The sequence below is a fragment of the Vanrija pseudolonga genome, chromosome 2 (genome assembly GCF_020906515.1).
Source record: "Vanrija pseudolonga chromosome 2, complete sequence".
NCBI classification, from domain to species: Eukaryota; Fungi; Basidiomycota; class Tremellomycetes; order Trichosporonales; family Trichosporonaceae; genus Vanrija; species Vanrija pseudolonga.
The window spans coordinates 3730440-3757771 of NC_085850.1; the positions used below are offsets into that span (position 1 = coordinate 3730440).

Here is a 27332-nt window from a genome sequence, read left to right on the forward strand (position 1 = left end):
GGTGCCCGAGGCCGTTGAGCGGGCTTTTGTGGTTTGTTTGTGCGTCACGTCACTCTGATTCCGGCTACCGTCGGTGGGCGGACGTGCCTGGTGGAAGTGGTAGGGGGAAGGTCGAGACAAGTGACGGCGGAACGCTCAACCGACCGACAAGACAAGACTCGACTTGCAACACTTCAACTTCTCTTCATCTCTTTATATCTTGCTCAGTCAAGTCTTCTTGATATCAAACTACACGCGTACTCCGGCTCGACTCAGGCATACCGTGCGCCAAGTCGCGGACAATGACCGCCTAACCTCCCTCACCGACACTCGACACTCCACCGCAGCTACCTGAACTCTTGGCCGGCCTTGACGCGCCGCGTCCTCCGTTGTGGCCATGGCGTCAAACCCGGTAAACTGGCTCTTCCTCGCCGAGCTAGTCGTCGTGGTCATCGTCACGTCGGCCTTCCTCTTCTACTGGAACCGTCTGTTTGGCGCCATCATCGCGTTCATTATCCGCATCGTCACAAGACGCCTCTTCAACTCGTACATCTTTATAGGCTCGTTTCAAATATCGCCCCTCGCTGGCCGTATCTCCTTCCGAGATGTCGAGTACCACTCGAGTAACATTTCCTTTCGTGCGCTGCACGGAAACATTACCTTTCGATACTGGAAGTTTCGCGTCCGGCAGGAGGGCGAGACGGGGTCGTCCAACACCAAGAAGTGTGAGTTGGGTCGACGCGCGAGCGCGAGCGCTGACAACCCCTAGCTCGTTTACCATGTCGGATATCAGTCACAGCCGAAGGCGTCGAGATGTTCTTGTACAATCGAACCTCTGCGTACGACGCGATCGTCGAGCGCATGAAGAAGCACGAGGAGCAGGAAGCGGAAGCCGACGCTGCTGGGGACAGCCTCAACTCGACGGACAGCGCGCACACGACACAGACGGAGAGCACGTCGCGTGTCAACGTCCGTCAGCGCAAGGCGGCCAAGGCGACGTCTCCCAGAGACTCGGAGGAGGGAGAAAAGCCTTTCGTGCCACGCGAGGATGACCCAGAAGGCAACGGTGAGGCGATGACAACAAGCGCTCGCAACGCCAATGCTGATCCCTCAGGTCATGCGTCGCGGAGAATGCAGAGCCGCAACAGTGGCATCGAGATCGTCGAGACCCCAGGAGTTAGCTGGCTCCATGAGATCTTACCCGTCGAGATCCACATTGTCCAAGGCTCGGTTGTGCTGGGCAGCGACGCGACGCCTATGGTCTTCATCGCCGACTTTAAGCGCGCAAAGGGTGTGGTTGAGGTGACCGACTCGCGCAACCCCATTGATCTGCACAAGATCAGCACCCACCTAAGCATGTCGGACGTCCACATCCTCATGCGCACCAACATCGACTACACCGGTCCCCTGTTGTCCCACGGGAAACGCGTGTATGACGAGGTGCTCAAGGATGAGCCCGACGTCGCGGAGAAGCCGCCGTCCACCATCTCCTCGTTCCTCGGGTTCCATGCGCTCGCGAAGAAGTTCCCGTCCATCTTCGACCCCAAGCTCTCGGCGCAGACAATGGCGGGCATCACGCCCGACCGCGTATGGAAGGGCCTGGCGCGGTATCGGCTACCCGATGAAGAGGGGCATACCAAGAAACACCAGGAGGAGAGACAGTACGCCAAGGTGACCCAGGTGCTGCACACCCAGCAGCTCGACGTCACGTACTTTTCCGATACGCCAGGCAAGGTCCCAGAGGTCGCAGACCCGCGCTTTGTGGACCCCAATGACGAGATCGGAAATGTAGAGATGGCTCCAGAGTACGGCATTGATGTTGTCCTCCATGGCGGATTGGTCAACTACGGGCCTTGGACCGATCGCCAGCGGTGAGTTGTAGTGTTTCCCGCGGCGCTGACAACTCTCAGCGATGCCCTTCAGAAGGCGTTCAACCCGTCCATCTTCTTTGACTCGACACCACGTGTCAAGCTCAAGCCTGGCGATGAGCGAGTCCACTCGCAGCTGGTGATCAATGTCAACATCGACGACAGAACAACTCTGCGAATCCCCACACGAGAGCCTTCCAAAGACTGGATGTTCCAGGGGGCCAAGACGAACGTTGAACGGCGATATGGGTGGCTCGATGTCAATGTCGGCCCCAACTCGTCAGTCACGTACACTCAGTCACAGTGGCCCACAGCGCAGGGATACGAGTCAATGGTTCTCCTACACCTTGACACGCTCGAGGTTGCGTCCAGCGTCAACCTGGTCAACTTTGTGATGGCCAAGTCGTGCAAGGTTTCAATGACCATGCCTACACCCCTGGTGTGGAATGCTCAACGCAACTGGGGCATCGACGTTACTCTCGACTCGCCCGAGATCGTTCTCCTCAGAGAGCACATCACCCTCATCTCGGATCTGTCCAAGGACTGGAGCTCAGGAGGGAGTGGTGACTTCCACCACTTCGTCCCCATGCACTACAACTTTCGCCTGTCGCTGATCAAGTACCATCTCCACCTCTACGTCAACGACTTCAACATTGTGGACAATCCCAGGTCAAGAGACCGCAATGGTGGGTCCCCCCTCCCTCATCCTCCTGCTGCGTGAACTGACAATTCAGCCTTCCTCAACATTGACGGCCCGAGATTGGACACTTTTGTGGCCGTTTCGACTACGCGCTACAAACCCGAGTTCTCCGTCGTCCCATTCACGATCAACGCGCACGATGCGGATGTCGGCATCACATTGCCTGTGTGGGATACACACCGCTCGTTTGGCAACGGGGGAGACTCGATCCCTGTGGGCAAGATCGGGCTTATCGACGTCAGCGGCTCTTACCGCTACTACTCTTCGGTCAAGCCTGATCACCAAGAGACTCTCAAGCTCCACATAGGCGCCGAGCGCGTCGTTTTCACAGCAATGGGTTGGGCAGTTCGCCGAATGTTCAGCATCAAGGACAACTACTTTGGCAACTTTACCCAGTTCTCCACAATGCAGGAGTACTTGGAGCGGTTCGATCACAGCCCAGATTCCGTCGGCGATCCTGTCGTGCAGAAGTACCGGCCAGGAAGAGTAGGTCAAAGCCTTGAACAATGCTGACCTCGCCCAGTCGGATGCCTTTGCGGTGCACCTCACTGTGAACATTCGCGACTCGCTGGTTCTCATGTCGGACGAGATCTACAGCGCGCAGAAGGGCGTGGCGATCCCCGTCCCAGAACTCCAGATCGACCTTAAGAACAACGAGTTCCAGATGGACATGTCGATGGACGCGGCCCCGACGTACTGCGTGCCATGCGACGACTTGGACGCAGCATTCGCCGCCACCAAGGCTCCTCTTGCGACAACGGAAGACGTCGTGTTTGTCGAGGGCATTGCTATCAAGGCGAACCGTCTTTTTGGACCTCCGCCCAAGGCCACAACCTACGTCTGTATGTGGGACCTTGCGTTCGACCGTGTTGCCGCGTTCCTGTCCCCAGAGTTCAAGGATACGCTGGCTGCGGTAGGGTCAGCTGTGGGATACAACTTCACCGACCACGACAATGCCCCGACGTCGATCTACATCTCCAAAACCCCCGGTGATGCCACCTTTGTCAAGATCAACACCAGGCATGTCACAGCTGTTCTCTCCACCGGACCGACTGGTGTGGCCATTGAGCTTCCTGAAGGCTTGTTCCTCGACACCAGCAGCATGGCTTCCAAGACGTGCAGAGGTTTGACTGGGCTGGGTATTCCCTCCATCAAGGCATTCGTCGTCAGGAAGCGCGAGCATCATCGGCACTGGGAACCTGTGGGATCACTATCGACGGGCCTGTCCATCGACATTTATCGTGTGCCAAAAGGGTGGCAAGAGTCCGCAAAGGAGCAGCAAGACTTCCTCCGTGAGCAGGACGAGCCGACAAAGCGCATACCGTACCTCTACAATGCCCCGGATGACCACGCGTTGGGCCGCCACATCGACGGCGTCTACGCGCCGTGTCCTCGCATCAAGGATGCAGATTGGGACGAGTATCAGTCGGATAAGAACTTCAAGGAGGACGAGTACTACGATTCTTCGTCGCAGGGAACAAGTGATGGCACCAGTGACGATACTGGTAGCGTCATTCGCACCAAGCTCGCTCGTCGAAAGCGTACAATGTCCGTCGCAACCTCTACACGTCCAATGGGTCGGCATACAGAGCAATCCTCTCTGGGAGACGAGTCCGACAGCGTGTCGTCCATCTCATCAGCATCGACTTCGGACGCACTAACCCCGGCTGTGGACCTCGATATGCCCACCGCTCTGGAAACGTACCTCAGAAACTTCCACAGAATCCAACGCCGTGCAGGTCGCTTGTTTGAGGGTGCTCAGCCGCCAGCCACCCCGGATGAGACTCCCGAACCTCCCACCACTCTCACCATTACCGACGGGGGCATCTTCAGGTTCACTCTCAGCGCTGTGTCGATTGAGATCAACCCCGACACCATCACCTCCGTCGTGAGCGTTGGGCATGGTCTGGGTGCAGTGGTAAGTTTGATGCGTGCTACCAGCCGCTGACATTGCAGCAAGCTAGGCCGGCTCAGCTCCTCGACCAGCTGCTCACAAACCATGTGTCGGCGGTGCAGGAGGACAAGAGTGTTCGTGGCTCCACACTGTACGATGTCAACCTCCCGGCAGTCTGCGCACGCCTCGTCGTTGGGCAGTTCAGTCGTCCAGAAACGGTGACGGGAGTCACCATTGTGGGCGCTCGCTGTCGGATCACCAAAACGCCTGTCCCGGAGTCTCCAGATTCGGCCCTCGACGTGAATGTCGACCTGGGCTCGATTCAGCTCACAACGACAAGCCACGCGGTGTCTATGCCGACGCTTTCGCTCTTGGACGTGCCAAACCTCGACCTCAAGTCGGGTCAACACTCCAAGCTCCTTCCATTCGTTCACTACTCGTTGGAAGGGTTGGATGTCTCGTATGGCCAGTCGCCAGGCTCTAAACTGGTCCAGGCAAAAGTTCAAGACTTCAAGATTCGCGGCACCCCACAGGGAGTAGCAATCACATCGCACATGGTCGACCAATGGCGAAATGTGCTTGACGACAAGCTACCGAAGGCCCGGCTGTACACCTATGCGGACCTGATCTACGACGTTATCCGAGGTGCCGAAGAGACTGGCTGCGCGGGGACCTTGCCATCGTTCATGTACGAGACGGCGTACGGTCTCCATGTTCCCGATCAGCGCAACATCCGACTGGATCCGGGCTGGATGACACTCGAGCGCTTCCGCCATTTCATGCAGTCGATGGCGGCTCGTGGTGTCCGCCTCCCGTTACAGGAGCCTCGGCCAACTCGCCAGGATATGGCCACCTCGGTCGTCACTGAGCTGGCGCGCTACGAGCTGATGGGTGGTGTGAGCGAGGACTTTGTCGCAACCCAACCCTTCATGCGCAAAGCGTTCGGTGAGGATCTCCGAGCAGCGGCGCCGTTGGTCGTACCTCGAGTCAACTCGCGCATCGGCACATTCCTCCTCCTACAATCTATCGACATTCGCAACTATGGTCGGCTTCTGCAGACGGGCGTGATTGCCCCAAGTGTGCTTCTGGTAGATACTGCCAACATTGCATTCGAGAAGCAGCTCACCTGGGATGATCACGTTCCTTCGACCGATCTCCGCACAACCGTCCTCGTCCATCGCATTTCACTTGATGTTCAAAACAGTTTCATCCCAACGTGCCAGGCCATCCTCACCCACCTCGATACGCATCGCACCGAGATTCGGGAGAACCGCGTGGTGAAGGACCTGGATCACGCATCCGCCGTGGCCATCGACGTTCAACTGGCCCAAGTCGGAGCTGCGGTTACCGCAGGCGGTGTCCGAATGGACATCTCTCTTGAGCAGGCCCACGGGTCTATGAAGACAGAACGCAGCCTCCTCACAGGATCCCACACACGGCGCCACAGACTCGAACACGTCGACTCCATGGCCAACTGTGCCCTTGCGCAGGTCACACTGCGCGAAGCTGTCAGTGGAACGGAGCCGGTGGATACGACATCTCTTGATCGCGCCTTTATTATTGCGGCTATCCGAGGGGCTCGATTCCACAACACCTCCAAGGTCAACAGTGCTGACGAAAAGGGTGGAACGAACCGCCTCTTCCTCGGCGTGGAGTCATTCGACTTCGACTCACGCCCACAGCTCAAGGCATTCTACGACTTTGGCAAGGATTGGAGGAACACACATTACCCTATGTACCTTCCCCTCCTGGAACAGGCCAAGGCGGTCCTTTTGCGACGCGGAACCCCGGCGACCGACTCGTCCACAACCCCCCCACTCGCACTGGAGCTGGAGATGGCGTTTGAGAAGCCGCCATTGAACATCGACGTCAAGATCAACCAGGCAAACATTCAAGTTCGAGCGGCCAAGGGGTTATGGGTTGGGTGGGACCTGGGACAGATCTACCTCAATCGCCATGGATCTCAAGACCACCTGCAGTATGGCCTTCGTCTTGACCCTCAAATAGTCGGCGCGTACACGACAGCGAAGCGCCAGAAGAACAACCAGTCATCCGTCATCAAGCTGCCATCTATCGACTCGACTGGCAGTTATCGCAAGATCAACAAGCGCCCGCACATCAACGCCATAATCAACTTGGGCATGTTCGCCGGCGTGGTCAAACCGACAGTGCTGGACCGCCTTCTGTCCCTCCACCAAAAGCTGGGCAATGATCTTGCGGATGTCATCCGCGAGTACAGGGGACAGCGACCTGTCGAGAGCTCTCCGAAGCCGAAGAAGCCCGACGGCTTCCCTCTCACCTTCCGCATCGAAGCTGGCATTGCTGGTGTGCGTGTCGGCCTACGTGCAGACGATGTGCCCTCGACCCTCATGTTTGAGGCTCTTCAGTTGAAGGCCTCTGCATCAAACGTTGACAGCAAGTCGCTCCAGTGGTCTGCAAAGGCGGAGCACGTCGGCCTGTCTGTGGGCCGGCACATGGAGAACGCCATGCTGCAGACGATGTCTCCACTACGTGGCGCTCGTTCCGTGTCCATGACTTTTGATATTGGAGCCGAAGAGACTCCTGGAACGGACAAGGCGCCGTCAAAGCTCACGGTCAAGCTCAGTCATGTGCACACTGTCATGCACGTGGCGGCGTTGAGTGAGATCTCAGGCCTGGTTCACAGCTGGATGACGGACATCTCGGTCCTCAACAATGTCCACAGTGCCGAGGTCGCCGAGGTTAAGGAACAGACATCAAAGGTCCTCAAGACGCTTGAAGGCAGTTCGAACAGCCCCACCACTACCATTAACAATGGAGGTGATGATACTAGAGAGACAGCGAGTGCGGGAGACTCCTCAGTGGCCGACAGCAGCCTCGAATCATGGTTCGCCTCTCGACTTCTCGAAGTTCACGTCAACGGCTTTGGAATGGCCATCCCTCTTGATGAAGGTGCCAGCCTGGACGTTAGACAGCGGGGGACTGGAGCCGGTCCTGCTCTCTTGTTCTCCATCCGAGTCATCAGCCTCACGACGAGCAAGACGGACACGGCGCGGTTCAAGATTCAACAGTCGCTCCTACAGTTTGTTGACAAGTTTGACGCCAATTCCAAGGATCATTACTCGGGTGATTTCCACACCTCGTCGAACCGCATGGCGCTCCCCAACATTGCGAGCGAGGCACAGCTCACAACGACACCCGACTCTTGGAACGTCATGGCTCACTGCTCTGCCACCGACTTCAACCTCTGCTTGACCCCAGAAATTGCCGATGGCATTGGGCGTCTCGCCGACCTCTACGAGCGTGGCAAGGAACACTTGTCTGTTCTGGAGCAAGACTACCTAAGCCAGCTTGCTCGCAACGAGCGGAGCGATTCCCTTGCAATCAAGTACGAGGAGGCTGTACACGATACGACCCCGAGGCCGAAGCAGCGAGGCAATGTTCGCATGTCCTTCCGCTTTGACAGTGGTCTTGTGGAACTATACTGCCCGCCGAGTGGTGGGGACGTCAAACAAGGCCCTCAACGCACCGGCACTCGCACAAAGTATCACCAAGATACCTTCACTCTCCCGACCGTGTCCGTCTGGGTCGACTACACCGGCCCATCCGACAAGCCCGACGAACAAATCGGCTCACTGCTCCTCAACTTGGCAGTCCATGAGAGTCAAAATGTGCTCCGTCCGACCATCCTCCCGTTCTTCGTGGAACTTGTCCGTCGCGTGGAGACGCGCTCCAAGGCGCGGGCTGCTCGCGCGTCACCGGTCGACTCGCCAAAGCCACCCGAGTCTCCCATTCTCTCCTTGGCGGAACGTGTCCTCGATCCACCGGTCGTCCCGGCTCACAAGGCGACTGGCAAGCTTCGTGTGCGCATCACACTGCGCATTGATCGGTCCGAGCTCCGGCTGTCCTGCGCACCGGATTCGAACGCCTACCTCGACCTCAAGTGGGAGAGTGGTGGCTTCCTTGTCTCGACGCTCATCGGAGGCAAGGACACGACCACATTCGCTGGCTCCGTCTCCGGCGTGACTGCGTACCTCAGTCACGAGTTTGCCGAGCAAGGACGCGGGTGCATCGAGGCTGGAGCCAAGGACATGGCATTCTCGTTTGCCCTCTGCAATGCCGACAAGAAGCAGCGAGGCCTCTCGATTGTCGTCGACACCCAGGTGTCTGTCAAGTTCCGCCTCGACGCCTACAGTGCTTGGCTCATCTTCATGGCTGTCTGGGTCGACAACGCTCCAGACCTCGAGCAGCTTCTCTCCGATGCGTCTTCAGCTCAGCCCGCTGCCGCCCCTACTCCTGCTGTGGGCCCCAAGCTTGCAATGGCCCTGATCGTCCGGTTCAGGAGCATCGATTTCGACGCCAATATCTCGGTTACGCAGGCGCGCTTGGAGATGGCTCCCATCGTTGTGCGCACTGTGTCGAATGGAGAGCAGACCGAAGTGGACCTCAGCATCGGCGTGACGCAGGTCACTGCAACCGGCGACATCTCGGGCGACATTCGCTCCGAGAGCCTCAAGTTCCACACGACTCGCCGCTCGTCCCGTGCCACCGACGCAACCAACCCAACTGTGTTGCAGATGGCTATCGAAGGTGGTGACCTTCACGGCAACCTGTTCATCGGTGACATGAACATTGTCCGCTTCCAGCTGGAGCCTTCCAAGGTCACTCTGGCCGATGACTGGCGGGAGTACGCCCGTACGCCAACCGGTCACGTCTTCCTCGACTTCATTGTGAGAGCCGGCAAGTTCCATGGCGTGCTTCGGCTGCCCGCTATTCCACGCCTTCTGGGCCACTTCTACTCAATCTTCGAGCTGCTCGAGTCGCAGAACAGGATTGCCTCGCACCGTTCAGAGGCCTTCAAGAAGCAGCGAAAGCGCGGTGCCCAGGACCGCACGCCGATGACCACTGTGGTGCTGTCTACAGTTCCTCGTCCCGGTACCGGCTCGACCGCAGCGTCGCACGTCAAGACTGCCCAGACTATGCGCTTCGAGTTGGCAGGTATCGATATCGGTATCTTCAGTGATGATTACGATGACGGTACCCTCGCCGACTGGTACCGCTTCGTGATTGGCAAGATTGAAGCGGATCTCAAGCGCCAGGAAGCTGCCGGGGGCATGCCGCAACGTGAACTGGAGCTCTTCGTATCGTCTGTCGCCTGGCAGAGCAGCGATGGCCGCCGCGCAGCCAAGGCTGAGACGCACGATATATCTGCGTCCAAGCTTATTGAGGCAGCTATGAAGAATGGCCACCGTGAAGTCGTGGTCCTGCCTCGAATGGTAAGACAGACTCGAAAAGCACGTGCTGATATCCCAGACTCTCAAGATGAACTCGACCGAGGCCAAGGAGCCCCCAGTTCTCGACTACGACTTCGACCTGGTATGGGGAGAGACCGACGGCGACATCAAGGTCCTCCCCAACTTCTTCGAAGCAGCTATCAGGTCGTTCCGCAAGCTCCTCGCTGGTATCGAAGAACAGCAGCTCCATCGTGATCGTCGTCGCGGTCTGGTCCGTGTGCCCAAATCTCGCCGCGAAGGAGGCGACGAGGAAGAGAAGGAGGCCAAGGGTCCTCAGCTGAAGTACCACCGCCGCGGAACAGGCCCGTGGAACAACCCGGTTCCCAAGCTTCGCGCCCTCGGAGAAACCACTGGCGACGCTGCAATGCTCGTACCGCGTATCAAGGCGGCTGTGGGCGAGCTCCCAGCATACTCGCACCGCTTCGTCACCCTGCCGTTGGAGGACGGCATGGACCTGTGAGTGGCTGTGGCAGGAGAGTTTCGACTTGTGCGCTAACCCTCTCAGCCTTCTCAAGTTATACGAGCGCCAGCTGCCTCAGATGCACGACGACGACCCAGCGATGAAGACGCCTTCGCAAGTGGAGGAGCTCACGCCTCTGCCCACGGCGCCTGGTAGCTCTAGACCCTCAGCTCCCGCCTCGGTGCCCAGCAAGGAGTCGCTCAAGCAGCCTCCTGACGCCGGGGGTGCCCAAAATGTGGTGGCTCCCTCACCTGCCCCATCCTCGGGTGTGGAACCGCCTCCACCCACCAACGAACAACCCAAGAACCCCACCTCATAGAAGGCTGTCTTGTCGCTCATTCATTGTACTACACTAGCACTATACCTAGCATGTTTCGCATTACCCATATTGTCTTCCATGACCTGTGTATGCATCAGTATTTCTCGACAGTGGCGGCGGGGGCGTGTTGCGCAGTTGTTGTTGCCAAGGCTGGGCTGGGGCCGAGCGAGCCACAAGGCACCGCCCCCGCCACCATGCGTCGAATCAGCCAGTACGTCATCACCACACCAGTGACTTGAGGACAACAAGTCTCAACTTAGCAACCCCTCCATCCTTCATCACCCTCCTACCCTCACCCTCCATCACCATGGCACCGACACCAGGCAGCATCCTGGTGCACTCGCCCCCGCCCAACTCGACGCTCCATGCGCACCTGGCCCTCATCATCGGCGAGGTCCGCCCCGCCCCGCGCCCGGGGAGCTTCGTGACCGTTGCCTCGCCGTTCCACCCTCCGCAGTCGTTCCCGGTGCACTCCTCGGGCCGCTTCAAGGCTCTTGCGCCGCTCAACCCGGGCCCCAACGAGCTCACCATCATCGCGGGCGACGAGAGCATCCAGTTTCCCGTAGCGTACGAGCCGCAGCCGGCCAACCAGCCCATCTCGCTCGTCATCATTGCTGGGCGCGACTCGCCGCTGCGCTACGACGACGTGCAGCCGACCAACCTCGACGGCGCGGTGCGCCGCCTGCGCATGGCTGCGTACCTGTGGCAAGCGTACACCGAGCACCAGATGATGAAGCAGGGCTTCGGGCCGCGCACGTTCCAGTTCGAGGAGGAGGTGGGCGAAGACACGCGCACGCGCGCCGGCGGCCAGGGCCGCGTGCCAAAGATCACCCTCGTGCGGAGCAAGCATTCTGTCGCCGAGATCCGGGACACGAACCGCGCCCAGCAGAACAAGAGCAGCGGCAAGCCGCAGGGCCCGGACCTGTTCGCGATTGCGCGCAACGCAGTCGACGAGGCGCCCGAGTTCCGCGACCGCGGCAAGGGGCTCCAGGTGGCCGCGCTGATTCTCGACGCGACCGTCGACCACAACGCCGGCGGACTGATCGTCGGCCATGCGGCGCTCGGCGCGTGCGGTGACCGCCCGCTGGCCATCTTTGGCTCGCACACGACTTTCTCGTGGCCGTCCTGCATTGAGGAAGTGGTGCCCGCGTTCATGGACCAACGGCCGGTCGACACACGCTACGTCGGTATCGACTGCGAGGGCAAGACGTACGGCATGGCGGCGAATGTCGGCATCGGGGCCATGATGCACGAGGTTGGGCACCTGCTGTCCTGTCCCCACCAGACGAGCGGCGTCATGCTGCGCGACTATGTGCGCCTGCACAAGAGCTTTGTGGCCGTCGACGCCGACGACCGCGACGAGTGCAACTGGCACCGGCTGGACACTTTGCGCTTCGTCGCGCACCCGTCGTTTGGTGTCCCGTGGGACCCGCCACGACCGATCAATCAGCCCAAGGGGCCAATCCTGGTCACGGCGTCCACCGACAGCCTCGACATCTTCACGCCTGGCTCGGCGATCCTCGCCATCGAGTACCGCGCCCCAGGGAAGGAGACGGCCGAGCCGTACGTCGACCTCCTGGGACGCAACTCGCAGAACTATGGCGTGCCGCGGAACACGCTTGGCAACACGGACCGCATCACAGTGCTCACCAGCGACGGAGGCAAGCTCGACGACTTCAAGGTCGCCAACGTGTTCCCGTCGCGGCCAGGCCAGCTCCGCAGCCCCGTGTTTGGCAGCGAGAACGGCCAGCGCTGGGACGTGCCTGTACCGCCCAACATCCAGCGTATCACGGTGCACCATGGCATGGCGCTCGACGGCATCGAGTTCACGCCGGGCAATCTGTTCGGCAAGCGCGGCGGCCGGCCAGACTCGTTCGACCTCCGCCCCGGGGAGCAGGTGATTGGGTTCAACGTGCGCCACGGCGCGTGGATGGACGGCATCCAGTTCGTGACGACCCAGCGCACGTCACCGTGGTTTGGAAACTCGGACGGCGGCGGTCCCGGCGAGTCGCGCGTGCCGTCGGGATACCGCCTGAGCGGCCTCTTCGGTAACGTCACCGACTGGATCCAGGGCGTCGGCTTCGAGTACGAGCAGCTCCCACCACCGCCGGGTCAAGGCGGCGGCGGCGGTCAGCAGTGGCAGCAGGACCAGCAGCAGGGCCAGGGACAGCAGCAGCAGCAGCAGTGGCAGCAGCAACCGCAACAACAGCAGTGGCCTGGGCAACAGCCGCCGCAGCAGCCTTGGCAGGCGCCGCCACCGCCGCAGCAGTACGGTGGCCAGAGCGGTGGCGGTGGCCACGGCCTCGGCGACAAGCTGAAGAAGTGGTTCAAGTAGGCGATGGCGTGGTCGAGCTGTACATAGAGGCGATACAGGCGAATACTTACTAGTGCATACATATACACGATGCGATTTGCTAAGCTGTTGCACGTTATTTGGTTTCAGTGCCTGGTTCCTTTAGATATCGAGAATATGGGGCACCGCCGCCAATGTCTTGCAACTAAGTAGGGGCGGAAAGCCACCCACAACAGATCTCATCCCCACTACATGCTGGGAGCTTGGGATACATTGACATCGTTGGGCATCGGCTCACCTCTGCGTTGACACAAACACGGAACACAGTGGTCGAGTGCAGCAAGTGAGCGATCACTCGGCGTTGCCCCTCGTCCACCAGCACACACACACACGGCCAGGCCATCCCCATTCGCCGGGCCAAGCACCGCCAAGATCGGCGCCGAGATCACGACGAGCTCGGCACGGCAGCACGTCCACTTTGCGCAGCGCGGAGCTCACCTTGGACAACAAACGCCATCGCACCCCGCACCGCCGTTATCGCCATCGCCACAGGTCCGTGCGGCGCGCACCGCCATCGCTCTCGCCATCATCGACAGCCAGCTGCACACCCACCACATTCATGCCATCTAGATAGCTTGCACCCCGCCCCGCCCACGCTCCTTACCTCTCCCCGCCCCGCAGCATGAGCCTCTTCTGGCGGCAGTTCGCCGCGTTGTGCAGGAAGAACTGGTGCGCCGATCGATGCCTACCGAGCTCCGACTAACACCGCAGGCTCATCTTCGCGCAGTACCCCATCACCAACATTGTGCGGTGCCTCCTCGTGCCGATAGGCTACGCCATCTTCTTCTCCAAGGCGCAGGTGGGTACCGCTGTTGTTGCCCGTGCTCACTCACCGCAGCAATTCTTCACCAACCGCGGCACGTACGGCCCCGGGCATGTCGCGCATCTCCAGCCAATACCCCGCGACCTGCTCGGCCACCGGCTCGTGTGGGTCCCGCCCGCGAACGACCCGGCCTTCACCCTCATGGACACGGTGCTCGCCAATGCCGGCGTGAACGGCGACGTTGTGCGCGTGCCGACCGTCGACGGCGTCGCGGACAAGTGTCCTGAGAACTTCAACCAGCTCAGCGACTGCTTCGCGGCCGTCGTGTTCGATTCGGTCGACTACGAGCGCGGACTTTTGGTGCGTTGCGGGAATGGGCGAGACGAGCTGACGACAGAACTATACCATTCGCGGAGACTTTGGCCTCGCGATGGTCAATGTCGATGACATTACCAAGGACGACACGATGAGCAGGTACCTCCCGTTACAGTGGGCGATCGAGAGTGTGGGTACTGAAGCCTGTGACCATCTGACCCGCGCAGACTTTTATCAACCAGACGACAGGGGTCATGCCCGACCCCCCGCTGCAGTGGGGCTACACCACAGCAACGAACAAGGACAACTTGGAGAAGCAGCGCATGTGTAAGTCACCTATCCCCGGACCAGCTGACATCAGCCTACCTCCGTGGCATCCGCGGCCTGCTCGTCCTCGCCTTCTTCCTCGGCTTCCTGCCGGTCGTGTACCACCTGCCGGGAAGCATAGCGTACGAGCGGGCCAACTCGCTCACGGCACACCTGAACGCGCAGGGATGTCTCACGAGCGCGCGCGTCATGTGAGTGCTCTGACTGACGCCCACAATCTAACCCCAGCTCGTGGCACCTCAGCCTGTCGGGCGCGTACGTCGTCTCGTGGATCATCATGGCCGTCGTGTACCAGCGGCAGATCTTCAAGCACACCAACATGGGCCTGTTCATCGTCACGTTTGTCATCACGGGCCTCAGCCTCGCGAGCTGGACGTTCCTCGTCGCTGTGCCGTTTGGCAAGGCGCCGACGCTGGCGGCAGTGACTGGTGAGGACAAGGTGTGAGAGACTGATCCTTACACTTGCAGCGACGTTCGGCGCCATCCTCCTCGCCATTGTGGGCCAAATCATCGGATCCAAGGTCGTCACACAGATCGTATTTGCACTCGTCTTCCCTCCCACGTTCTTTGTCTTTACGCTCAAGGGCATGGCGTCATTCGAGCTGGCGAAGCGCGCACCAAGCATTCTTCGTCGAAGCCCAAACCGCGACGCTCCTATCCTCGCCCTCTTGATTATCGCAATTGTAGGCTATATTGGCCGTAATCGTGCTGACAGCCTTTCAGATTGATATCTTTCTTTTCCCCCTCGTTGCAGTGTGGCTGGAACGCAAGATCTACGACTCTCATTCAGCGAGGAAGAGCCGATGGGGCATCTTTGGTCGCAAGAAAGCAGACGTCGCAGACGCGCTCCCATCCGAGGTCGCTGTCCGCATCAGTCACATCAGCAAGACGTACGACACGCGGTGGTACAACATTGGCCGGAAGAAGGGCGTGGTCGCCATCGAAGACTTGTCGTTTGATGTGCCACGAGGTGGCGTCTTCTGTCTCCTGGGCCGCAACGGCTCGGCAAAGTCAACCACGCTGAATGCCGTGGCGCGCTTGATCAGCCTGTCCTCCGGAACGATCGAGTACGGCGCGGACCAGCACATTGGTGTCGCGTCGCAAAAGGACGTGTTGTGGAACGAACTCTCCTGCGTTCAGCACGTGGCGTTGTGGCGCGCAGTCAAGGGCTTGAAGAGGGAGCAGGAGGACGACCGCGAGCTACTGAAGCGCTGTGACCTCGAAGCCAAGACGTCGGCACTTTCCAAGAACCTCAGTGGTGGGCAGAAACGAAAGCTCCAGCTCGCATGCGCCATCGCTGGCGGATCAAACCTACTCCTTCTCGACGAAATCTCCTCCGGTCTCGACCCGCTCTCCCGTCGTGCCATCTGGAGGCTGATCACGGCGAACAGGGGCGACGCAACGATCATTCTCACCACGCATTTCCTCGACGAGGCAGACCATCTCGGCGACACGGTTGCCATTCTTCGCCAGCCGGGAAAGCTTCTCGCTATTGACAATCCGGTTGCACTCAAGACCAAGCTCGGCCGCGGTATCACTGTCGCTGTTGATGACAGTGCTGATCCCGCATTTGTGGACAGTGTGAAAACGACATTCCCGGCCTTTACTGTTGGATCGGTGAAGGGCCAGCATCTCTTTATGACTGGTTCCAATGACCTCGAGCCGGTCATTTCACTTGTCTCCGAGCTCGAAGCTGAGCGGAAGAGGGGAGTAGACCTCAAGTACCAGGTCGGCTCGGGTTCCCTCGAGGAAGTCTTCCTCGACCTCAATGCCGGTGATTTTGACCCCGATGCCCAGGTCCTCAGTCCAAGAGTGACTCGACTCGCCAAAATCCAGTCGAAGTTGGGCACACCTGTGGTGGAGAAGGACGAGGTCCAGCATTCGTCCACCGAGACCGACGTCGAGGAGGCCAAACTCGCCACGTTGCCCATCAACTCAGGACACCATGAACAAGCTGTCACTCTTACGCCATCCAAGCATGGCTCATGGCTACGCGCCACTCTCCGCGGCGCTGGAACAATCTTCCTCAAGCGAGTCCTCGTTCTTCGAAGGTCGTGGCTGTTGACAGTTATCGGTGTCATCCTCGTCATCGGGTTCTCCTGCGTCCCCCTGTTCTTCATGAAGAACAGGGTGCAAACTTGCGAAAACGAAGTCGAAGTCGAGATCCTCCAGCAAATGTCCTACCCTCTAAGCTTCTATCCATTCAGATACGCTCCTCCTCTACTGAGCGTCGGCGACGCCGTTTTGGGAAACTGGACCAACTCGTCGATTCCATTCGCCAGACGCGTAGACTCGAACACCACACTCATTAACACGATCTCCGACAACATCAAGAACCAGACATTCGGTGGTCTTTCTCTCACTGCGTTGCCGAGCACGAACCAGCTTGTGGCTTTTGAGAGCACACCGCTGAGAATGAAGGGTTTGTCGGCGCTCAACCTCTTCTCCAACAGTGTATATCAGCAAATCAGACCGGCAGCCAACTCTTTCAGGATCAATCTCAACTTCCAATGGATCCCCGCCCCGAGCTTTGGTAGCACCGCTCAGGTGTTCAAGTGGATTGGGTTCTTGTGAGTATTCAGTCGTGGCGTAGTGGCTGACCCTCCAGTGGCATCGGCATTGCCTTCTGGCCTGCATTCTCAGTCGTCTTCCCCACCGCGGAGCGCTCGTCAAACGTCCGCGCAAACCAGTACTCGAACGGAGCCAACCCCGTTGCCCTCTGGCTTGGACACATTCTCTTCGAGATGCCGATCATTGTCTTTGTTGCCACAATCGTCACGGTCGTGTTTGCAACTGTGGTGAATCAGTTCAATGCCTTGGGTCTGGTGTGGTTCTCCTTCGTCCTCTACGGCATCGCGGGCAGCCTGTGGGCATACCTCTTTGCCCTCTTCCTCAGCTCTCCGCTCGCCAGCTGGGCTATTGTTGCAGGCCTCAACGTCCTCATAATGCTTCTCTACCTGTGAGTTGCAGTTTCGACAGAGCAAACTCACCCCACCCCAGCGCCATGTACCTCATCATCCTCACCTTCGACCGGAGCGTGAATGCCACCGATCACATGACCATATGCCACTTTACTATTGCACTCATCAACCCCGTGCCGAACATTAGTGAGTGTGAACCGTCAAGTCAAGCTGACGGGCCAGTGCGAGTGATCCTAGTCTCGCTCAATGTCTTCGGCCTGCTGTGTGACGGGTTGGGTGCTCGCACCAGCAAGCCATACGGCGACATTCTCCAGTTTGGCGGACCGATCCTTTACCTCATCATGCAGTCACTGGTATGCTTTGCCATCCTCGTCTGGGTCGACTCTGGAGCTCCCCTTCCAGCCCTGTTCCGCCGGCACTTGAAAGGCGGGTCCACCGACGGCACACCGCAGGATGTCATTGAAGAAAAGGAGCGCGTGGAGCACAACCCCAGCGATGCCCTCGTCGTCCGCGCTCTGAGCAAGAAGTTCCATGGCACCCAAAAGCTCGCGGTGGACAATGTGTCCTTTGGAGTCGATAGTGGAGACACGTTTGCACTCCTGGGTCCGAACGGCGCTGGCAAAACCACCGCTCTGGCGTGTATCCGAGGTGTGGTGAGTCCTGTGGCGAAATGCCATGCTCACCTCGCACCCAGCTGCTGCCGACTCAAGGCGATGTTATGGTAACTCAGCACTCAATCACAAAACAGCGCAACAAGGCGTAGGCAGAAATGTTTCGGCCGAGCTGACCTGCGCAGACGTGCAGCGCTCGGAGTCTGTCCCCAAGTCAATGCGATTGACTCGTTGTTGACCGGTATGTTCCTACGTCGTCCCACTTCGCCCGACGCACGCCAAGACAGCTAATGGCCTCAGTGAGGCAACACTTGTGGTTGTACGGCCGACTCAAAGGAGTCCCGTCCAAGCCTCTCCGGTCGGACATTGACGCACTGCTCACCGCCTCCGGCCTCGCACCAAAGGCGGACGAGTTGGCAACGTCGTTGTCGGGTGGAAACCAGCGCAAGCTTCTCCTGGCAATCGCGCTCATTGGTGATCCGCCTGTGGTCCTGATTGACGAGTTCTCGAGCGGTGTAGATCCGTTCAGCAAGCGCGAGGCATGGACCACGGTGAGGACGGCCCGTGGGCCAGGAGTGTCCGAGATTACTGACAGCCACAGTTGGCAGCCCTGACCCGCGATCGGGCAGTGGTCATGACGACGCATTCAATGGAGGAGGTCGATGCACTTGCGTCACGCATCGGCATCCTGGCTTCGAAGATGCTCGGTGAGTCCACACGATGTCGTCGCTGCCGGCGGCACTGGTGATTGGTGGTCGGATGTGACCGGCTGCCACCGCTTTCGATTCGGCCCGGCTCGGTGATCACTGGGCGCCGTCTCCGCAGATTGACATCCAGGAAAGCGAGCCGCTGACGCCGATGCACAGCCATCGGAACTCCTGCTGGACTCAAATCGCGCTATGCGACCTACGAGGTGCATGTTGGGGCCAACCACATTGAACCAACGCTTGCATACTTGCATAACAACGGGTTTGAGGGCGCCAATCGCAGTGTTGGCACTGCGACGCGTATCTCTGTCCCTGGTGTCAGGGAGGACGAGCTTGGCGGGTTGCTGAATGTTCTGGCAAGCGGACAACTCAAACTCGGCCTATCGGAGATGACACTGCATGAGTGAGTGGGCCGATGGGTCAAGCGAGGGTTGACTCGACGCGCGGGCATGGACTGTCGGTTGGATGGACAGTGTGGTGCTCCCCGTTTGATCCTGAGTGGGGTCCCAGGGGACGCAACCAGGGTTTGATGGCGCAGGACAAGGGGTCCGGCGAGTCCGGGCGGAGAGCGGCCGAGGCGACGTGGTGCTGTGCGATCACTGACGGCTTGCCCCAGAGCTTCGACGGAAACGGCCTTCCTTTCGATTGTGCGCGAGCACAACATTCAAGAGGAGGAAGGAGCAAGTGCCACACGGTCTCGGGTATGGTGGAAGTGGCTCCACCGGGGTAAAGACTAGCATGCCAATTCATGTTGTTTTAGCACGGTGGTACGAGTGATCCATGATAGCCGATGGTGTGATTTGGTTTAGAAGGGGGGGATGGGGGTGGTGTTTGTAATGCTGCTGTCTTTGTATTTGGCATTAGGAATGCAGTAGAATGATTGTGTCCTGCAGGGTGTCAGCGCGCAGTGATGGGTTGTACGAGTGACGTCAATACCCCGCATTGTGATTGAGTCGAACCAGGTCCAAGTGGCCAAGTGCCACTGACGTTTGTCCTCGTGACCGGACGGGCTCGGCAATGAACAGGCCACCATAGAGTGCTGATGCCATCGACGCTGGCTGGGACAAGCCCACCTGACCACAGCCTCGCCCATCCGATCTCACCCCACTGCTCCCACTCTGACCCAACCAATCCAATCCACGACGCATATGGCACCTGGGCTGGACAACCCCCGTCGCCCGCAATCCCCTCCCCCACCAACTATAAAGGAACCCCCTCCCACCCCCACCAACTCGTCTCTCCACCACTTCTGATCTATCAGCAAGTACAAGCCACCCACAACCACCACCACCCCACCACTACCACTACTACGCACACGCAACCCCGAGCCTAGCTCCACCCAACAACAACCACTATCTGCCCAAGATGACTAGGACCGAGGTGAGTCGCTTAGCGCTCGCTCCACCCAGGCGTGGGCCGGGGTCGTCCGACTCGACCCCAGCCACGTCGGAGCACTCACACGAGCACGTCGCTGACGACTATTCTCAATCCATCCATCCATCCACTCTCCCCACGCTCCCCACCTTCCCCCACCAAACAGCGTAACAACTACCCGGCTGCTGTCCTCAAGGACCGCCACTCGCGCGCCGGCCTCAACAAGTCTGAGATGGAGCGCAAGGGCGGTGCCGGACCCCACAACTGGGGCAGCTTTGCCGAGGAGGAGAACCTCGAGTACCAGGGCGGCATGGATGCGCGTCTCGAGACGGCCATGTTTGACGACGACGACGCCGCGGCCAAGGACGCTGCCGACGAGACCGAGACGGCCGACACTGAGGACTCGGCCGAGATCCCCGAGCTCGGCTCGTCGGGTGCCCGTCCCATTGCCGGCGGTGGCCAGCGCCGCCTCTCGCAGGTGACCGACGAGGAGCGCGAGGCCGCCCTCCGCTATCGCGAGGGCGGCCTCAAGCAGAACGGCGTCGACCTCGCGTCGATCGCCCGTACCTCGTACGGTGTGGCCAACTCGCCCACCAACTCCTCGGTGCTCTCGACCTCGCCGCTCCGCACCAAGGCTGGATTCTCGGCTGTGAGTAGACTGGCACCAAGCAGGTGACGGGTGACGACGACGACAACGAGGCCCGTGCGCGGCGCTGTTCGTTGTCACATCGTCACCTGATCGGCGCGATCCCGCGCTGCTTCTTCCCCGTGCACCGTGCACCGAGCTGACTCTGGGCCCAGCAGACGAATTAAGCACGGGCTCTGCCGCACCGGCGCAAGGAACGGCCGCCGCTGTCTCTGCAACGGCCCGGCTTTGCCCCCCCTCAACCCAACCAACCCATTCAACAATCACTCCATCCAAGCAGTCGCAAGCAAGCAATTGAAACTCCAACGTAATCGCATCCCAAGTGTCATATACTGGTCCCTCTTGTCGTGTTAGAGGTCACCTCCATCCTGTCCCCGAAACTGTGTGTCAAGTAGCTGTAGTGTAGTAGCAAGAAGAGAAATGAAGCAAGCAGTTAAGCAGTGACAAAGTGGCAGCAGGACAGACTAAACGCGCTGCCCCACACTTGGAGCCTGCGTTGCCCCACACGACAGCTTAGCCGTGTCGTAGTACGAGCGAGCAAGTAGCGAGAGATGGCCAAAGCGTCGAGAGAGCAGCACGGGAGGATGGACCCGGCGCTATATTTAACTGTGCGCAGCAGAGCACTGTGGTCCTCAACGACGGCAGTGTGGCGGGTGGGACAAAGGTAGCCTATCACACGGCAGCGACACCCCACACGAGCAGCGGGAGTGGCAGACGTCGCGTCGAGGTTGGCGCGCGCACACGAGCACACGAGTGGTGGCAGAGTTTACATCCGAGGTCGGAGGGCCGCCGAGGTGATGCGAGCGAGCGTGAGGGTGCAAGTGGCTCCTTACAGCTGGGCGAGGGCACTGTCTGTTGTGGTCCCTTGAGCTCCCTCACTCCCTTGACGCCCCCCGCCTCAGCTCGCCCTGTACATCCTCATGAACGCCCATCCTACTGCTGCTGCTGCGTGTTCGACACGCGACGAGACACCACACCGTCTGCATCTGCTGAGAGCTGGCAGACAACAAGAATCCGCCACTCAAGCTTGCGCGGCTGCGATGCCTGGAATGTAGACTCGCGCGGGCGTGCGGGCGTGCGTCGCCGCCGCCACAGCTGCCCCGCCCCGCCCCGCCCACACCGGCGAGTACGTCGTCCTCGCCCGACCGTCCACGACGGCGTCATTGTACGACGATGACGCAGTGCGGGCAACCGGTCCGTCGGCATGTCGCATGGCTGCCATGTGCCCATGATGGTGCATGTGGGTGAAGGCCTTGTCGGTGGCAGGCTTTAGACCTTGCGAGGCGGTAGCTGGCTGGCTGCCACACCACCTTCTGCATGTCTCCGTCCACTGCTGTGACCTGTCCCTCTGACACCCCACTACCGTAGCCCCCTCATCCCGCCACGCAGCCGCGAACGTGCCCCTCCCACTCTGCACGATCGCGGAATGCCATCAGCGCGCTAGTCGCAGCAGCCCATGCGAGCCACCAGGCTAGCTCAGTCGGGAGCGGAGCTTGGCGCGCAGCGCGTAGTGCGCCACGACCTCGTCCTCGGACCTCCTGCCTCGCTGCCTGATTGAAATGCATGGTATAGATGAGATGGTGATAACGATAAACCCAAAGACAATGCCGCACGGCGCGCCTGATCAATCCCACTTGGTCTGAGGGGTCAACACATACTCGAGTGGCAGCTCGACGGAACGTACCTCGGGGTGGTTCTTGAACGCCTCGTAGTCGGCCCGGTTGAAGAAGGACACCTCGGTCTCGTTCTCTCCGCGGGTTAGCTCGCTCACGACACGCAGTGCACCCACCGAAACCGGCGTTCGCGAGTGTCTGATGAGGGTCGCTCAAGATCCAGTCGTCGTGGTCGAGGTTGATGATGAGGTTCTGGGACTAGGGGGAGAGTGAGCAAGGCTCTCATGCCGTCACCAGCAGTGGACGATGCACGCCTCCCAACTTACCTTGTGGCCGTGGGCGACGGTGTACTTCTTCAGCGTGTCTGGTTCGTGTCAGTGGCCGCGCACTCGTGAGCTTCGAAGCCACTCACCGAGCTGCACACTGCGGTAGTACTTGAACCCAGGCTGTGTCTTGATCGCTGCGGGTCGGTGTCAGCGGCCTCAGTCAGATTACGAGCACCAGGCCGCTCGCGGTGGTCACAGCTCGCTACCCGGCCCGACTCACCCTCGCGGCACAGATCAGCCAGATGCCCGACGGTCGTGACGCTCAAGTCGAGCTCCTTGAGGACGAGGTTCTTGGTCGTGCGGAACGGAAAGCTCTTGATGACGCGCACCGTGATCGTGGCCGAGGTGACGGGCCGCGCCTCAGTCGCGAGCGTCTCGTGGGGTGGCGTGCGGGGTGGTGTGGACATGGCGCCGAGGGGAGGAGAGGGGGGAAGGAGGTGGAAGTGTGTTGTTGACGATGCTTAGCCTGCTCGACTGTCGTCGCGCGGTCGATGCTGGCTGGCTGATGCGGAACGTGCGCTGCTTCTGGGCCGGTGCGCAGTGGTCAGTGTGGTGGTGGTGTATGCGAGCTGTTGAATGCAGAGAGTGTGATGGACAGGCGAGATGATGGTCGGACGAGTTGAAATTTCCCTTGTCCTTTGCCATCGGGAAGTTGGGTGGCCAAGCGTCTCGACGGGTCGTGTCGTCACTTTGCTGGGCAACAGACAACTGGACCCGGGCCGGCAATGTGGCTGATGGATGCTATTGCTCGTTGGCTTGTTACACACTCTCGTCATGTGCTTGGGCGGTCACAACTCGGCCTTCTGAAACACTTGGTCGGCTGTGATGCACAAGCGACCGTGATGCTTCACAAGAGATGAAACCTGCAGCTGCACGACCACCTAACAAAAAGCCCTCGTGACCAACGTGGCGCTGCTGCTATCAACCCCCCAACCCCCAGCACACGACCACGCCGCGTTCATCACTCTCTTGTCGGTTGGCGTAACAAGGCCATCCCGGCGCCGCCATCCTGACGCCCTCGCATGCAACGCTTTAGTTCACTGCACCACGCAAACCAAACACCCAGTCTCGACCCGAGGCTGCTCTGCTCCCACAAAACGCGTTTGTTCTTAACAGTGGCATTATCACCTCAGCAGCTCTCCTAACGACTAGAGTTCATTAAGTTAGATGGGCGCGAGCCCATGCGCTCTCTGAAATAGTATTCATTGGGCTGCAGCGACTGAGGGGAAGGAGAGGGGGAACGACGAAATAAGAAAACACCACGGGGTAACGGGACGGCGACTGAGCCACTTGAGACAAATGCGGAGGGGAAACCAATGGGGGATCGAGGTTGTCCCAAGGGATGCTGGTTGCTGGGTCTCGTCGATGCTCTCTCGTTTAGGCCGCAGCGGGCTCCTCCTTGGTCTCGTCCTCCTTCTTGGGGTCCTCAGCTGGAAGGGGGGTTAGTACAAAGAGTCGCCAATGCGCCACATTTCACTAACCGTTGTCCTGCATGTCCGAAGTCCAGAGGGTGAGGTTGTCACGGAGGAGCTGCATGATGAGGGTCGAGTCCCTGCAGTGTGTGTTAGTGACAAGAACAACTGACAAGACGAGAGGTGCTCACTTGTAGGACTCCTCCGAGAGGGTGTCGAGCTCGGCGATGGCGTCGTCGAAGGCCTGCTTGGCGAGGTGGCAAGCGCGGTCTGGGCTGTTGAGGATCTCGTAGCTGGGCGAGGTTAGCACATTGTCAAACCAAACACGCACTAGAAGACCGAGAAGTTGAGCGCGAGACCAAGGCGGATGGGGTGGGTAGGGGGGAGCTCGGTGACGGCAACGTCCGAAGCGGCCTTGTAGGCCTCAAGGGACTTGTCGGCAGAGTCCTTCCTCTTGTCACCGGTGGCGAACTCGGCGAGGTAACGGTGGTAGTCACCCATCATCTTGTGGTAGAAGACCTTGGACTCGCCCGAGGCGGCCGAGGGGATGAGGTGCTTCTCGAGGACGTCGAGAATGTCCTTGCAGATCTTGGCGAGCTCAGCCTCGATCTTCTCCCGGTAGCTCTTGATCATGGCGACCTGGGCCGAGTTGCCCTTCGACTCCTCCTTCTGCTCGATGGAGGAAACGATGCGCCACGAGGCACGGCGAGCGCCGATGACGTTCTTGTAGGCGACCGAGAGGAGGTTGCGCTCCTCAACGGTCAGCTCCTTGTCGGACGAGGCGACGGCCTTCATGTTCTCGACCATCTCTGAAAGGACGCGTCAGTGATCCAGCCACGTCACGCGCGTTAGGCCTTGACTTACCCTCGTACCGCTCAGCCTGCTCAGCAAGCTTGGCAAGGTAGACAGAGTCTTCACGCGAAACAGTAGACATCTGTGGTGGTGACGAATAGGGTGAATGGCGGTGCAATGGCGTGGGGGGCGAAGTTCAAGTAGCATCCAGGCGCAGCGTGAATGTGAACAAAAGAGCGTCTGTCAGCAAACATCCAAGAGTTGGGGGGCTGGGGAATGTGTAGGGGCGAAAAGAGCACACGAGAAGAAAAGAGCGTTGAATGGTCGCTTCCCACGCGTGTGTGAGTCCTGGTCAGGTCTCGCCCCCGACGCGGCGCAAGATCTGACCAGATTGACCGCGTCGCGGTGGATGAGTCGCAATTGGGTCGCGGTGGGTCGCGAGGATGCCTTTCCAGAGTATAGAGCGCGCGACCAGCGCGCGTTGACCGTCTTTCCTCGTTGCCGCCCGCCGCGCCTTGACCCAGACTTTGGACACGTCACGTCTACCCAGGAATCCACTCACGGTGATAAAGAAGACTGCTTGATGGAATGTAGCGTGTCACGGTGTTGCAATTGTAGATGGGCGCAATGGATGGCAGTTTGACGAGTGATTGGTAGACGATAAGAAAGGAATTGTGGTTAGCAATGTCACTTGAATGGGTAGGGGGGTAAACGTTTGGGAGTTGTCGCGCGGGCAGACTGATGGGGGGAGGGGAATGGAAGGGGAGAATGGGCGACAATGGATGCGCTCAACGACAAATCCCGTTGCGCGAACCATGCGCCCAGCCATGTGCACCAAGCGTGTGTAACAGGCCTCGCAAAGGCATGTTGGATGCACGGCGGCGCGTGGGATACGAGGTGCTCGACAAAGGCGGTGACGCGCCGTGATTCGCCACGGGGGGATTCGCCGTCGACGACCACTAGTCTGGGACGCGGCGGCGTTGGGGGCAAGCCAGGATGGTCGATGAAGTGCCGCGCGACGTGGATGCAGGCGAGAGGAGGAGCTTGGTGCTGATTTGGATGGGGAGAGACTCACGAGAGGCTAAAGGGTGAAGAGGATGAGAGGAGGGGTGGATGGATGTATAGTTGTTAAGTGAGGAATGGAAGGTAAAGGAAGAGGCGGGGCGGGGGGGGGGAGGGGCGGCGGTGGTGGTGGGTGGTGTGAGTGCTGGCTGGCTGGGTGGGTAGGTGGGGTGTGGTGTGGTGTGGTGGGTGGGTGGGTGGTGGTCGTCGAGGGGGGGTGACCGGGGGGGGGGAGCAAGGGTGCCGACGAGAGGGAGGGGGAGCGCGGTTGGATCGGTTGGGTTGGCTGGCGGGTTGGGCGGCCTGGCTGGCTGGGCGGGTGTGGGTGTGTGTGTGTGTGTGTGCGGTGCGGCCTGGCTGGAGGGGGGGGGGCTGCGCTGGGTGGGGAAGGCGACAGACCAAGGGCGAGTGGTTGGCTGAGTGTGTGGTGGGTGTCTGGGTGCTGGCTGCACTGCTGCTGGGGTGGTGGTGGGTGGTGGGTAAGAGGGAGACGGGGCGGGGCGGGGGAGCGTGAGAGAGCAAGCCGGCGGGCCCAGGGTAAACGGGGGGGGGTGCAAACTGGCGAGAGCACAAGGACAGAGGAGGGTCCGTGCGCGCGCTAAAGGGCCCATTATGGGACCTGGCTTCTGCCTTGTTGGGCGGCGCAGCGTCGGGTGCCCGGGGGCGTGGGCCCAAACCTGACCTTGCACACACACACACATCTGCTGCTGCTGCTGCATCCAGGGCACTTTTTACTCTGAGCGCGCGCGGCAATCAGGCAACTACCACGGACGTGGACTGGACCAACGGCACGAGGCCTCACCGGCGGGCTGCCGAGCTTGTAGGGGCTGGGCAGCAAGGAGGAAGGGAGGCGCTTGGCCAGGGCAGTCTGGCTCGAATCCGTGCAGGAGGGAGCGGTTCCATCTGGCAAGGGTGCGAGCCCAGAGGATCCAAGCCCTTCGCCCTTGTCCTCTTTCCCTCTGGGCTCGTCTCTTGTCCGACGTGGCACCGGAGCATCCAAGGCATGAGGTCAGAGGAATCACCCAGGACACCGGCGTTTCACGGCGTTTTTAACCTCTTGTCTCTGACGCGATTGCCCTGCCTGCTCAACGTCATTGACAAGCATTGCTGCTGCGCTCAGTGTGGTGTGGTCGTGTTTGGGCGAGGAGCGCTGACGTCTATGATACGCCCCCAGTAAAGGTGCATGCATCCTGGCTGGCATCCTCCCCGACGCTGCCGCGCTGGCGCATGACGCCCACATGCCCCCTATTGAGTACCGGCATTGAATGCTAGCGGGATGCGCGTCTGGTTTCTTGTCGCTAGGAAACAAGGCGCGTGTTGGCCGTTTGGGCTTTTATTGTTTGTGTGCATGCCAGCGTGTCACGTCGTGTCGTTGTATCGCTTCGCTGTTGGCGCGCTGTTCGGCCTCGCGGCCTCTGGGCCAGTTGGGATCCCATCTTTTGAAACAAAGCCTGCCCGCACGCTGTCAAGGATCAAGGAAGCGAGGCGCGAGCCGGGCGTGGCAGAGTGATCAAGGTGTGAATTTGATCCCGTCGCTTGCAGGGAAGGTGGCAGCGCGCAACTGCAGCTAGAACGCTAGACACGTCGAGCAGAGCGCGCAGCGACCAACCAGACGCG

At 59.9% G+C, this 27332-nt stretch overlaps 4 protein-coding genes across 5 annotated transcripts; 2 read left to right on the forward strand and 2 right to left on the reverse strand.

The window, feature by feature from the left end:
• Positions 1-180: 180 nt before the first annotated feature.
• CSF1 lies at positions 181-12828 on the forward strand (the record flags this gene model as incomplete). The annotated part of the gene is made up of 9 exons (XM_062769717.1): positions 181-704; positions 749-1850; positions 1890-2533; positions 2582-3033; positions 3071-4465; positions 4504-9696; positions 9734-10170; positions 10220-10440; positions 10817-12828. The coding sequence occupies exons 1-9, from the start codon at positions 377-379 to the stop codon at positions 12826-12828; spliced, it is 11784 nt and encodes a 3927-aa protein (XP_062625701.1). The 5' UTR covers positions 181-376.
• Positions 12829-13057: 229 nt separating this feature from the next.
• On the forward strand, positions 13058-20958 carry abcA5 (ABC transporter A family member 5). Its single transcript, XM_062769718.1, has 19 exons — positions 13058-13515; positions 13558-13645; positions 13685-13969; positions 14007-14114; positions 14152-14251; positions 14286-14442; positions 14480-14679; positions 14720-14934; positions 14975-16821; positions 16860-17210; positions 17252-17358; positions 17395-17825; positions 17867-17931; positions 17969-18024; positions 18084-18334; positions 18385-18490; positions 18650-18807; positions 20031-20513; positions 20666-20958. Exons 1-19 carry the CDS (start codon positions 13469-13471, stop codon positions 20675-20677), a joined length of 5067 nt encoding a protein of 1688 aa, XP_062625702.1. The 5' UTR covers positions 13058-13468; the 3' UTR covers positions 20678-20958.
• A 1081-nt stretch (positions 20959-22039) lies between these two features.
• SPAC2C4.04c (UPF0538 protein) lies at positions 22040-23045 on the reverse strand. Its single transcript, XM_062769719.1, has 6 exons — positions 22670-23045; positions 22536-22583; positions 22450-22487; positions 22300-22381; positions 22195-22259; positions 22040-22149 (listed from the first exon to the last, which is right to left on the reverse strand). The coding sequence occupies exons 1-6, from the start codon at positions 22854-22856 to the stop codon at positions 22135-22137; spliced, it is 435 nt and encodes a 144-aa protein (XP_062625703.1). The 5' UTR covers positions 22857-23045; the 3' UTR covers positions 22040-22134.
• Positions 23046-23551: 506 nt separating this feature from the next.
• Positions 23552-25814, reverse strand: 1433_1 (14-3-3 protein; the record flags this gene model as incomplete). 2 transcript variants are annotated; one of them, XM_062769720.1, is made up of 7 exons in its annotated part: positions 23552-23879; positions 23931-24001; positions 24053-24154; positions 24193-24670; positions 24726-24795; positions 25216-25229; positions 25729-25814. In XM_062769720.1, the coding sequence occupies 5 exons, from the start codon at positions 24793-24795 to the stop codon at positions 23827-23829; spliced, it is 774 nt and encodes a 257-aa protein (XP_062625705.1). In that variant the 3' UTR covers positions 23552-23826. The 2 variants fall into 2 exon arrangements, with proteins under 2 accessions (XP_062625705.1, XP_062625704.1); XM_062769721.1 differs by lacking the exon at positions 25729-25814 and adding an exon at positions 25468-25519.
• Between the last annotated feature and the right edge of the window lie 1518 nt (positions 25815-27332).